This window comes from Pezoporus occidentalis, unplaced genomic scaffold (assembly GCF_034315485.1).
Source record: "Pezoporus occidentalis ecotype Australia unplaced genomic scaffold, CSIRO_AGI_Poc_V1 ctg76, whole genome shotgun sequence".
In the NCBI taxonomy this organism is placed as follows: domain Eukaryota; kingdom Metazoa; phylum Chordata; class Aves; order Psittaciformes; family Psittacidae; genus Pezoporus; species Pezoporus occidentalis.
In genome coordinates this window covers 2,744,080-2,755,285 of record NW_026916115.1, presented here as the reverse complement: position 1 = coordinate 2,755,285, position 11,206 = coordinate 2,744,080, and the positions used below count along the sequence as shown (strand labels likewise).

At 51.3% G+C, this 11,206-nt stretch overlaps 1 protein-coding gene across 3 annotated transcripts in view; it reads right to left on the bottom strand.

The window, feature by feature from the left end:
- Positions 1 to 1,844: 1,844 nt before the first annotated feature.
- ASTN1 (astrotactin 1) overlaps positions 1,845 to 11,206 on the bottom strand; it is a 53,052-nt gene continuing 43,690 nt past the window's right edge. The window contains exons 17-23 of one of the 3 annotated variants that reach the window (XM_062602204.1): positions 9,849 to 10,117; positions 9,467 to 9,600; positions 8,663 to 8,814; positions 8,187 to 8,322; positions 7,977 to 8,077; positions 7,150 to 7,333; positions 1,845 to 2,471 (exon numbers count right to left, since the gene is read on the bottom strand). In XM_062602204.1, coding sequence (XP_062458188.1) covers positions 2,237 to 2,471; positions 7,150 to 7,333; positions 7,977 to 8,077; positions 8,187 to 8,322; positions 8,663 to 8,814; positions 9,467 to 9,600; positions 9,849 to 10,117 — 1,211 coding nt within the window. In that variant the 3' untranslated portion in view covers positions 1,845 to 2,236. Of the gene's footprint in view, positions 2,472 to 3,330; positions 3,834 to 3,856; positions 5,624 to 7,149; positions 7,334 to 7,976; positions 8,078 to 8,186; positions 8,323 to 8,662; positions 8,815 to 9,466; positions 9,601 to 9,848; positions 10,118 to 11,206 lie in introns of those variants that run through there. The other 2 variants (XM_062602205.1, XM_062602206.1) reach the window with 2 other exon arrangements.

Below are 11,206 nucleotides of genomic sequence, written 5' to 3'. Positions count from 1 at the left end.
CAAATCTTGGGGCTGGACAAAAGGGTGACCTAGGCGGGTGTGAATGCATGGGGTGTCCAGGGTTTTTCTGGCAGCACTGCAGCAAGTGGCTGGCAGGCTGCACCGCTCCCATCCCTGCTGCTGCACCTAGTGAGCAATAAAAGAGAAGAGTCTACTACCCAAAGGAAAACAGTCTGCATTTCATATAAAGGCCATGTAAGCGGTATTACTTGGCGAGCAACCAAGTTGAGTCTGGGCCAGAGCAGCCTTCGTCCAAGCACCCCTCTGAGGCACTGAGCAAAGGTGCCCTTTGCCCATCTCTGGTCAGCTGCCCAGCTGGAAGTTAAAAGTTGTCACAGCATCTGCTGGGAGAAGCAAAAAGATAAATCAAAGTGTCTTGGAGACTGAAAGGAGAAGGAGCAATGGCTCAGTACAGATCACATCTGCACATATACCTGTGCATGGAGATGGCATTGGTCTTGCTCTGAGCCCTAAGCCCTTGGCAGCATCAGGCACATCAAAATATAAGGAGAAACACATGAAAAGAAGCCAAAAGGACACAGTAGACTTGCAAACAGCAGGCGTTTGCCTGATGACCCCTGCTAGACACATTCATTACAGAAACACAACCAGGTAACACTGACTGCTGGTGCCTGCTCCCAGCAGCACCCCATCCAGGCTAGCTGTCCCTGGAGGAGAGGTCTGCCCATGGAAGGGAAGAGAAAAGCATTGCGTGGTCCTGCAGGAAGATACTGAACTGCTGTTGAGCAATTACTGTGATGCAACGCTGTTGGCTGTGATCAGCTGTGGACCACAGACCACAGCTGCTTCCCTCTCAGCACCATGCAAATGTTCAAGCCATGTCCTTAGCAGGTATAAGGAGGAATGAGGCAGAAAGTCCCAAGCGACAGGCTGAAGACTTCTCCCGCCAGGACTGAAAAAATGAAAAGGAAATTTCTCTCTGAAAAGGCATCATAAAAATCCCTCTGTAGGGTTCCTGGCTTGTCCAGATCAAAGGTGCACAGCTGGCAAGTGCAGAGATACCTCCTCTGCAAACCAGGCTGGAAGCTGAAGCTAAAAGGAAGCCGTTTGCTGCCTCTAACACCATCAGTGGTAAAAGGGTTTTTGAGAACATTTTGCCCTGATCCAAGCCCAGTGTCCCAGGACAACCCCAGTTCTCTGGCTTGAAAAGAGTTACTGGTGAGAGCTGCAGATGTGACCCTGAACGCAAGCAAACAACACCCTCAGGAGCCTGCCTGCCATGCTATGTCACTGAACTGTCTCTGGGACCAGGACCTACAGGATCATCCTGCACCACTGTGGTGGGGTACGCTACACCCCACTCCCCTCGCCATGCGGAGCCTGGGCTATGCCACAGTTACAGGGCAGCTGGTGCAGAAGGCAGCTCCATCTGAGCCATCTGACTGCCGATCTCTTGGCTGGGGCTCTCCTGAGCAGTAGTTTGACATTGCTTCAAAGTCTTTATTGTAGTGGTAAAAAAAAAAACAGGAAGGTATTTTTAATGTGACTTCCCAGCAATGTGGTCCTGCAAGAAGAAAGCTCACAATGTCCAGTTGACCACTGGCCCTGAGGACAAGATGCTTTTGCTCTGGAGGACTCTGCATCTTGGAGCAGACATAGGCTTTAACCATGACAGAAGAGCCTGAGGAGAAGGGCTCACCAATGCTCCTCTCTCCTCACCCCAGCTGGTGACACCATGCCCTTCAATGGCAGCATCACTCAGCTGGGTCTCATACAGACCTCATGCTTTACAACTGCAAGGAAACCCTCAAACATCCCAATCCTCCTGGCCATCCAGTGGCTGTTTTGCTCAGCTATAACCATTAGCAACCCTGCATCCCTTGCTCCCCTATCCTGCCTGTGCCACTGTGTTTCTCCTGTGACCGATGTCCCCCACCCTTGGGAATGGTCTCCACAGGCAGGGCAGGGATGAGGTGGGAGAAGAAGGCTGCACACTCCCGGACTCCCCTCTCCACTGATGCTGAGGAACCTCTTGGCAAAATTAATAAAACAAAGTCAAGAAAACTGTCCCACAAGACTTCTAACTAGAAAGGCTTTTGGCCAAGTTGAAGAAGAAACTAATACTGAGTCAGTCCTGCAGAGCAGTTGGTTTCACTCCCTGGTCCAAATTTTTGCCTCCAGAAACATCAGTGACACCCTCCCCCCATGGGTCCATGTATAAAACCCTCACAAATGCTCATGGGAAGGCCAGTGTGAGAGTGGGAGCCTGCAACCCTCAGTAGTCCTTGTCACCATAGTCATTGTAAAGGACACTCAGTGTTTGCTCCTCGCATGTCTTCTTGAGGTCCCGGCTGAGCTCTGACCAGTCAAGCCCATAGGGCTTGATCTCACTGTAGCGGCAGGCGAGGTACTTGAGGGATGAGCGCTGGAGACTGATCTTAGGCTCTTGCAGGAGGCCATTGCACCAGCTGCTGAGGTCCCCCAGCTGTGAGAGGATGAGGCCAGCCTTCCTGCAGTGAGGATGGGCAAGGGGAGATGCCATGGGGACAGACAGTGAGGGGCAGTGGGGGTGATGGAGACACCATGGGGGAATGGTGGGAAGGGCAGGAGGAGCATATGAGGAGAGAAAACCAAAGACATTTAGTACACTGCCAGAGCTCCTGGAGAGAGAAGAAACAACACAAGAGTCAGGCAGCATAGACAGCAGCTGAGTGGAGCCTGATACTGTCCAAGGAGGACAGCATGGCTGGGGGGACACACTAGCCCTGTGGCACCACTGCAAGCCTAAGTGCACATTAGAACAGCCCCTACTATGGTCAGAGGTGCCCATGCCAACATTGTGGTGCTGGACCTGTATCACTGGTCTTGGCACTCACAATTCCCTGTTCTGTCCCTCCTTCTTCTTCCACCCTGTATCATCCTCGTAACAAGGCTGAGTTTACTGAGGGGCAGTCGCAGGTATAGCTGGGAAACCCCCAACACTCCTTGGGATGGACATCAATGACCCAAATGGCATCACCAGTCACTGCTGGGGTGGGAAAGTGGAAGCCAATAGCACTGCAGACATGTGGAGAAATGCTGAAAGGTGTCAGGCATGACATGCATGGCCAGCCCAGGGCAGTGTCATCATGAGTGTGCTCTCCATGAAGCAATGTTTAGGAAGTGTGCTGGTCACTCATGGCTTACTGTAGGACAGTGACCTGGCAGGAAGGGCAGAGAAAAGGCAGGTATGCTGGGAGCATTGCTCCCTTGTCAAAACACCTGCCTGGCTTGTGGGGGTCATTATGGGAGGCTGAAAGTGAGATAAGAACTATCAAGCTCGTAAGATGCAGTATCACAAGATATAAGTACAATGACTGACACTCCTGGTAGATGACTTGTAATATTTAATAACAGTTTAGAAAATGTGTCCCACAGGACAGCATGCAAACTGGAAGGAACATACTGAGGCATACAACATAGGTTTGATCCAAAAAGCTCTGAGAGAGCAGGGGATGTGGCAGACCTCCCCAGTTCTTTGTATGTGCATTTTGCATCTTCCAGTTGCAGAGAACAAAACAAGGAAAGCCAGGTCATGGCAGTAGCACTTCATAAAGAGCCATCACCCAGCCAAGGACGCCAGAAAAGAAGGTTGTATGACAGAGGGAGAGGAGGTCCAGGAAGAATCCATCTTCAGCAGAAGACTGACACGCAGCACCCCCAAGGGCAACACAGCTTCAGTGTGGGCTTGTTCTGATAGCGAGAAAGTGCTAAGTTACCAACCCCTCATGCTGAATGAGATACTGGAAGGGTGCAAAGATCCTGGCCAAATATGACCTAAATTGTGTTCTCTCCTTTTCATATTCTTCCTCTTAAAATTGTGCTTTTTATACCTTTATCAAGAAAAATGGTTTGTTAAGATAAAACATGTTATGTTCATTTTAAACTTGTCTAACACTTTGGGCGATGTCCAGGGAATCTGGCAAATCTGGAGGCAATTCAGATCAAGTGCCTTGAAGGTGAGTATCACATGTGCCTGGAAACCCAGACAAAATTTTAAGCGTCTCAAGAGCTGGAATAAGTTCTCTAGCCAGCTTCAAGGTCAGTTGGTGGGTTAGTACAGACAGAAGATACATCCCCTTGGTAGCTTTAACTCAGCATCTGCTCAGCACAGAACAGGCAGTGGAGGCACAGACCATGATGTTAGGGAAAACACATTCTTAAAACACATTGTCACATTCCTACTTGGATAAGCAGGGGTTGCGTGTGGAGCACATGGCTGTGTTGTGGCTGGTTAGACAGCTCAGGGGTACGCGTACCAAGCATGGAGGACCATCCACATCCCCTCCAAAACCTCATCCAGGCCACGTGCACTATGGCAGAGCTGCTTGGAGAGGAATTAATTTACCCCAGGCTCAGCCAGAGCCAACCTTGACTTTTCCAGAGAGGGAACCCTCAAGACATTGGTTGTGGATATGGCTGCAGCTCAAAGGGGCAAGTCTGAAGCCACCAATATGTTGCCCAGCTCTGCAGCCACATGATATCCAAAGCCCCAGCACTCACTTCCAGATCACAGCAGAGAGGTGAAGGTGCTTAGCACAGTGTTGACTCCACAGATAGCTACCCAAGCTGCCCAGGTCTTCCAGCCATGAGAACGTACATGGCTTCTCACTTGTCCTGGTCCCCACATATAGACACCTAGACAAGGTGCTGGGGTTGCTTCTCTTTTCCTCCAGCATCACATGTACTCTCACAGGAATGTTGAATGTGATCCCACAGATTTTGGCTCAAAGCCCATAGACGCAACCAGACTTCACCAGGTTTCGCATCAAATCCCATTTCCACTTATTAGTTGCTAGAAAATGATTCGCCTTTCCCTCCATTTCTTCTTATGCCAAGTGCAGGGCTTTCTGCAGCCCTTCTTGGATTGGGAGAGAGCACTGTCTTTTGTAACCCCAGCAAGTTATCTGCACACACCCTCACTTCCTTCATTCCAGCAGCCAGCGTCTCCAAGAAGGGAGGTGAGCACACCACAAACAAGCAGAGCCAGAAGGCAGCATGGCCACGTGGAGGAGGAGGGACATGGTAAAGTCATTCGTGTGGGTCCACATTCAGGAGCATCAGCAACAGTCAAACAAACACTCTGTCTGCTGGCTAAATAATGTCATCTGCAAGTGATTTGTCCTGTCACCACCAGTCTGGATGCTTCGCCCTCACAGACGATCAAACAGGAGGTCTGCTTTCCAAGATTTGTCATCACCAGAACCCATTGCAGCTGCCTAAATGTCTCTTTCCAAGTAGTGCGAGCTGCAAACACTTCATCAGCAACTTGCGTCATCCCATCCTAAGCACTCCAGAATTTTCAGAGGCTGGAATTAACCCTCTGGCTCATCGATTCACATAGCAAAGCTAACATCTGGGCAATTCAGTGGCATTTTTGGCTCCTCCATGTCAATACACATCTGCCTTGTGGGGCTTGAGATGGCAGCTTCCACCTTATGTTCTGTATGGTCCTTGGTCTCCTCACTGAGGCAGTGAGAGGCTATGGTATTGCTCAGCTGCAGTGATGGCAGTGGCTGTGTGATGACTCCAATCTGTCACATAAAGAATTTTATGTGCTCCTCATGCAAACCATCACAACAGATGTCAGATGTCCTTTGCAAACTGGGGCTGGATTTCACATCTGGAAATTGAGAAAGAGCAGCATCACCACAGCTGGGCCCAAGATGAAGGTGAGATGAAAGTCCAAGCCTGATGATCCCATTCAGTGTCATTGGAATGAAGCAACCCTAGGCAGGGGAGCTGGTGGGAGCCTCAGCCTTAACAAGACTCTAAGCACAGGGATGTCGCTACTGAGCTTTAAGGGTGTGCCTCAAAGAGTTCACATTTCTTAGAACATAAAGGGGAAAAGGGGAAAAAGGAGGGATCCCAGCTTTTCCTCAAGGAATGTAGGATCTCTTAGGAATTTCCCACCAAAGCTGGACTAGGAGATATGCCTAAGACACTAAGTGCATGACAGCCACCAGCTATTTGTTGTGTCTTTCTGATCAAATACCAGAGGGCTGGAGAACAGAGAAGGTATTTGGAGGATCTCCAGTCTTCTGCTAGAAATCCACAAGTGATCACCTGGAGAAGCAGGGCTGGAAGACAGCTACTGGTGAGATCAGCAAGAGGAGGTGTGGAACAGGGGGTAAGGTGGAGGCCATACGTTTCATAGATAGGAGCTGATGCTGACATACACTTGAAGTAATCCTGATTACTTCAGTTAGGATGGGCTCAAGGTTCTGGCTCTTTGGAGGCCAGATGCTGTGAAACACCACTGCAGCCCACACAATCTCACAGTGAGCTTGTTAAACCAACTGGAAGCATCCACATCACTAGGAAACCATGCAGACAAAAGCAGATGTCAAAGGATAAGGGGAGAAGTGAACATCTGGTTGTCTCTGCAAGCCCAGGACATGAGGCAACCCATCCCCAGGCAACTGGAGGGGCTGCAGTGTCGTGGAGAAGCCCAGGGAGAAGACATGGTTCTCAGTTAGGCATGAAGGGACGTTTTCAGCCAGGAAGAGATCAGGGCCACCTCCTCCAAAACCTGCTGTGGCAGCTTAGCACTGCCTGGGCACCAAAACACTCATGTCCCTGAGATCATCCCACACAGTCGCAGACATGCATCGAAAGGGAGGGAACACATGCAATTCAGACCCAAGGTCAATCTACTGCCTGCTTTGGACCACAACTGACAGTGAGTCAACTGCATCAATGCCTGGGGCCCTTCTCTAGCGCACTCCAACCACACTCAGCTGTGCAATATTTTTCCAAGACTTTTTCCATGCATTTTTCCATGTAGCAGCAGCTACTGAGGGAAGAAGAGAATCTCTTCCCCTTCCCACCCTGCATAGCATGAACAAACTAGGAAAAACTTGAGAGACAGTACAGGACTAGTGAGATGGTCAAGGATGAGGGGTTGACTATGGTCTACTGCTTTCCAACTTGCCCTGTGTCTCTGGTCCTTCAAGGGAGATAGCTGGACACCAAACGTATGCACAGCATCCAAAACAGGAACACCACTGTGAGATTCTAAGCTCTAGCATCAAATTCGTGAGATTTGCCAGAGTCACCTTCCTGTAGATGTAGTCACAAACATCTACAAGGGATAAGCCTGTTGGTAGGCAGGCCTCCCTGCCTAGTTAACCCAGCTTCTGAGCCTACCTGGGCCCCAGCTCATCCTCACAGCGCCAGGTGAACTCCCCAAAGCTCTCGTAGTGCTGGTTGTAGTGGTAAAGGACTCTGTGCAGGCTAGGGGAACCCAGGTCCAGCAGAGTGTTGTAGGCTGTTTGCTGCTCCTTACCACTGGTGTAGCCGTTGAAGAGGTTGTAGATCTTGTCTGCTATTTCTGCACAGAAGTATAAAGGTATTCAGTGGGCTGCAAGGAATGCCATGAATAAAGCCCACCAGACTAAAGCTCAGCTCTAGAGCCAAGACCAAAGCCAAAGTTTGTCCTCTGAGTTAATGTTATATCAAGAAAAGGTCCCAGTGGAGGAACAACAGAGTAGATGGTATTCCCCACACTCAGTCCAGGTTAGGTTCCTGTAGTTCAGTCCAATTAAGAAAAGAAACATGTGGTGTCATCAGGCACTGTTAGTGAATGAAATACCATTTATTTCTGAGAAGGTACGCAACTGGGTTTCTTGAGCACAACCACCACCTACACTACCAGTTGCTTTCGGGGCAGGACAGGCAGGTTGTCTTGGCTATTTTGGTATGTGCTACGTGCCTGCCCCTCGCTGCATGCCTGGCCCTCCACCCATCCTCCCATCCTTCCAGAAGCACAGAGTGCCTCTGCATTTGCAGAGGGGAATTGTGCCTCCTGCCACTCTCAACACCAACCCTTAATACCCCATGGCAGCACCTGGGCCACCATGGGTGAAGGAGATGTTACAGCCAGGATGCAAGATGTGTGTGGGGAATTGCTGGAAGGGGGAACTCCCTGTTGCTGGTCCCAAGTATCACAGTCCAGCCATTTCCCTCCATCTCACCTTGAGCTTTCACATCATCTACCACAGGGCAGGGGGTCTTGACCGTCACATCACTGGACCTGGAGCGTCTTCCCGTATTATCAACTCCCCAGAGTGTGAACCTGCAGAGAAGGAAAAAGGTGAAGCTCTGGACTCCCAAGACCTCACGCAAAGAAAGGAGCATCAGAGCAACAGTGCTGCCACAAGCATGGCACAGGGGAGGCAACTCACATGTAGGTGGTGTCAGGCTCCAGGCAGCGAACAATGAGGGAGATGGTGGAGGACAGCCTGTCAGGCACTTGGGCCGGCATGGCGCAGGGTGACTTGGCACCAGAGATGATATCATCCACAAAGCTCAGCACAGTCTCTAGGGAGAGAGGGGAGGATGCACTGTGGGTGATGATACACATGTCCCCAGGGCTGTGGAGAGCTGCTGAGGTCTGTGCCTGCTAACACCCTGCCTGCTGTTGAGGGGGACCAAGGCTCATGCATGAAGTTGGTGCAGAGATGGACCCACTGCTTTTCTAGCAAGGCTCATCACCATGGCATGGAGCTGCCACTAGTGCAGCATCGTGGGCAGGAGATGGGCTGCTTTCTTTTTCACACGATACTGGATATGTTCCCACTTGCAAAGAGGGAGACAGAGGCTCTCCTCCAACATCTCCATCCCACTCTCCCTAGAGAGAACCAGCGGAGTCCCCACTCACCTGTCTCCACCTTGGAGTGATCCATTCTGTCAGTGACTTTCTCTTGACGGAGGAGGTAGTCAACGATTTGCACCCCGATGGGGGGCTCCGAATGCCCCCATTCCAGCACCACCAGTGTGCTGCTGGGCTCATGAACAGTGGAGAGCCGGAGGCTAGGGGGCAATGCCAGCTGGTCAGATTCTTGGGAAGAAGAGGTCTGCCACCCACCCATGCTCACCCTCACCCATGTCTGTCACCACCTTGCTGCTCCTCTGTACCTTAAAAAGGCAGCAAAACCACCAGGTTGAGGCACAGTGTATGGGAGAGATCCTGAGGACAACCTCACCAACCAGTCCCTATGGCTGATGTAAAAGGCAGCATGAGCATATTTGCTAGTGCCACTCACTGCTGTGCAGACCACATGCAAACGTACCAGAAATGAGTTGGTTTCTGTAAGACAGTACATAGGGACTGGTTTTGAATTACTTTTCTTCAATCATTTCAAAGCTATAATCATGGGAGAGAGCAACCTCAGGAGAGAATACTCCCTCATACTCCTAGCTCTAGGCACTCCGGTCCAAAGGGCTCCTTCTCTGGCAATGCTTTACCAGAATGGATCTAAAATCAGTCTTCAGCTGAATTTAGAAAAGATACTGCATCTCTGCACGCTCTGCCTGATTTCCAGGTCCCCTCTATCCATTTGCAAACCTGTTCCATAACACCACTCCAGCCCCACCAACTTCTGTTACCATGCCATTAGCCATCACCTCCTCCTCCCAGACCCATCATAACTAGATGCCAGCCTGGGCAACTATGGAGACCTACATGGGGTGTGGGAGAGGCGCGCAGGTGGGCAGCCCATCAGCCCCAAAGGCACTTGAGTCACAGCGGCACCAGTCCTCAATGACGTCCCCACTCCCTGAGCACCACAGCAAGCTCATGGTGGCTTCCTGCAAGAGCTGAGAGAGAGAGGAAGGGGGTAAGCACTGGGCAGGTGAGCTCTCATCCTACCACCAATCAAGTCAGTGTTCATCCATCCCTTGGTGGGTTCAGCATGGTCTGTCCACACTGGATAGCAGGGCTGGCCAGTGGGCAAGGTCTGCCACAGCTTGACATGATGCCTGCAAGCTGCCTGCAAAGATCACTTCAATGCTATCCTGCCACCTCCCCATGCCCACCCCACCAGCCCCAGCCAATGGCTCCTCACCCGTTGTGTCTGGTTGTTGGTGACCAGCTCATAGATGGGGGCTGCTTTAGTGACCTCCAGCAGGATGGGCTCGGATGGCACGTCGGGACTAGAAGTGACATGGCAGAGTGGGCAGGAGGAGGGGCAGCGCCCGCGGCTCTGGCACTCCATCCGCACACCGGCTGCCATGCGCTTGGTGCCTGACTCGGACAAGCTGGCAATGTACTCAGGGAAGGTGAGCACCTTGGGGTCCCGCTCACGCTCCTCCGACTCATCCGAGGGGGAGTTTCCTGGGAAGGAGGAAAAGAGGGGCACCAGGGTGGGCTCCAAGCCATCAGTAAGTGGATGGAAGGGGGCCAGTGCCCTGCCATCCACCCAGGAGAGAGGCAGTGCTGCCCAGAGACCCTCCTGTATTCTTAAGAGGTCCCCATTTCCTCTGTAGGGATGAGGTGCTCACTGGTCTTCAGAAAAAAAATCAGGACTGAAAGTCCACTCTGGACTCTACCATCAGGTTCTTTTGTCTCCCTGTGCCTCAGCTTCCCCAACCCAAGCTCTTTGCCTGGCACTGGGATGAACTACCCTTGCAGCAGGTCCCCACAAGAAGGAGCCTCCTTCATGTGGCTGGAGGTTGATGAAGGATCTGTGTGGGCACCTTCACCCCAGGCTGACGCCCTACCAAAGCCCCTTACCAAACCACTCCACTGCAAAAGCCCTCCTGGCCCCACAGCTGATTTCTTCACTCAACTCACTCAGTTCTCAAGGGCTTACATCAAAGCTAATGTGACAGACCAGAAGATGAGACCAGAGAGGATGAGTGTCAGTCCAGGGTGCACACAATCTATGCTGATTCAGTGCCTTCTTCCCGTCTCAAAGATGCACAGCCAGCAGCACCAAAGATCTCAAAATGAGCAGGGAAGACTTGTCAGTGTCTCAAGACACCCAGGAAGCTCCTGAGATGGCTACAAAGCCACCAAGCCCCTCTTCAGCCCCACCATCCCCCCTGCCCTCAGTCCCTATGCAGGGGAAGGGACACTGGAAGCAGTTCCTTTTCAGGACATGGCTCTAGCCTGGCTCCTATCTCTTTTCACTGTCATGGGGCATTACAGCGGTAGATAAAGTTGCAGTTGAGCAAGAAAATAGGGTCTTTCCCTAAGGGCTTAGCTTACAAAGCATCATCTTGAAGTGAAAGAAAATGGTGACATGAAGGCAGATATGTCACCCATTGGGACCACAGACCCCCAGCCTGGGATGAAACTGAAGGCTTGTTTACCTTCTGCCCCATGTGTATGGGGGAGTATCTGCAGGTCCTGCCCTGCTGACCCTGCAACCCAACAGGCTCAGAACAAAGATTTGCACCAGGAAAGCATCACCATGGTCTA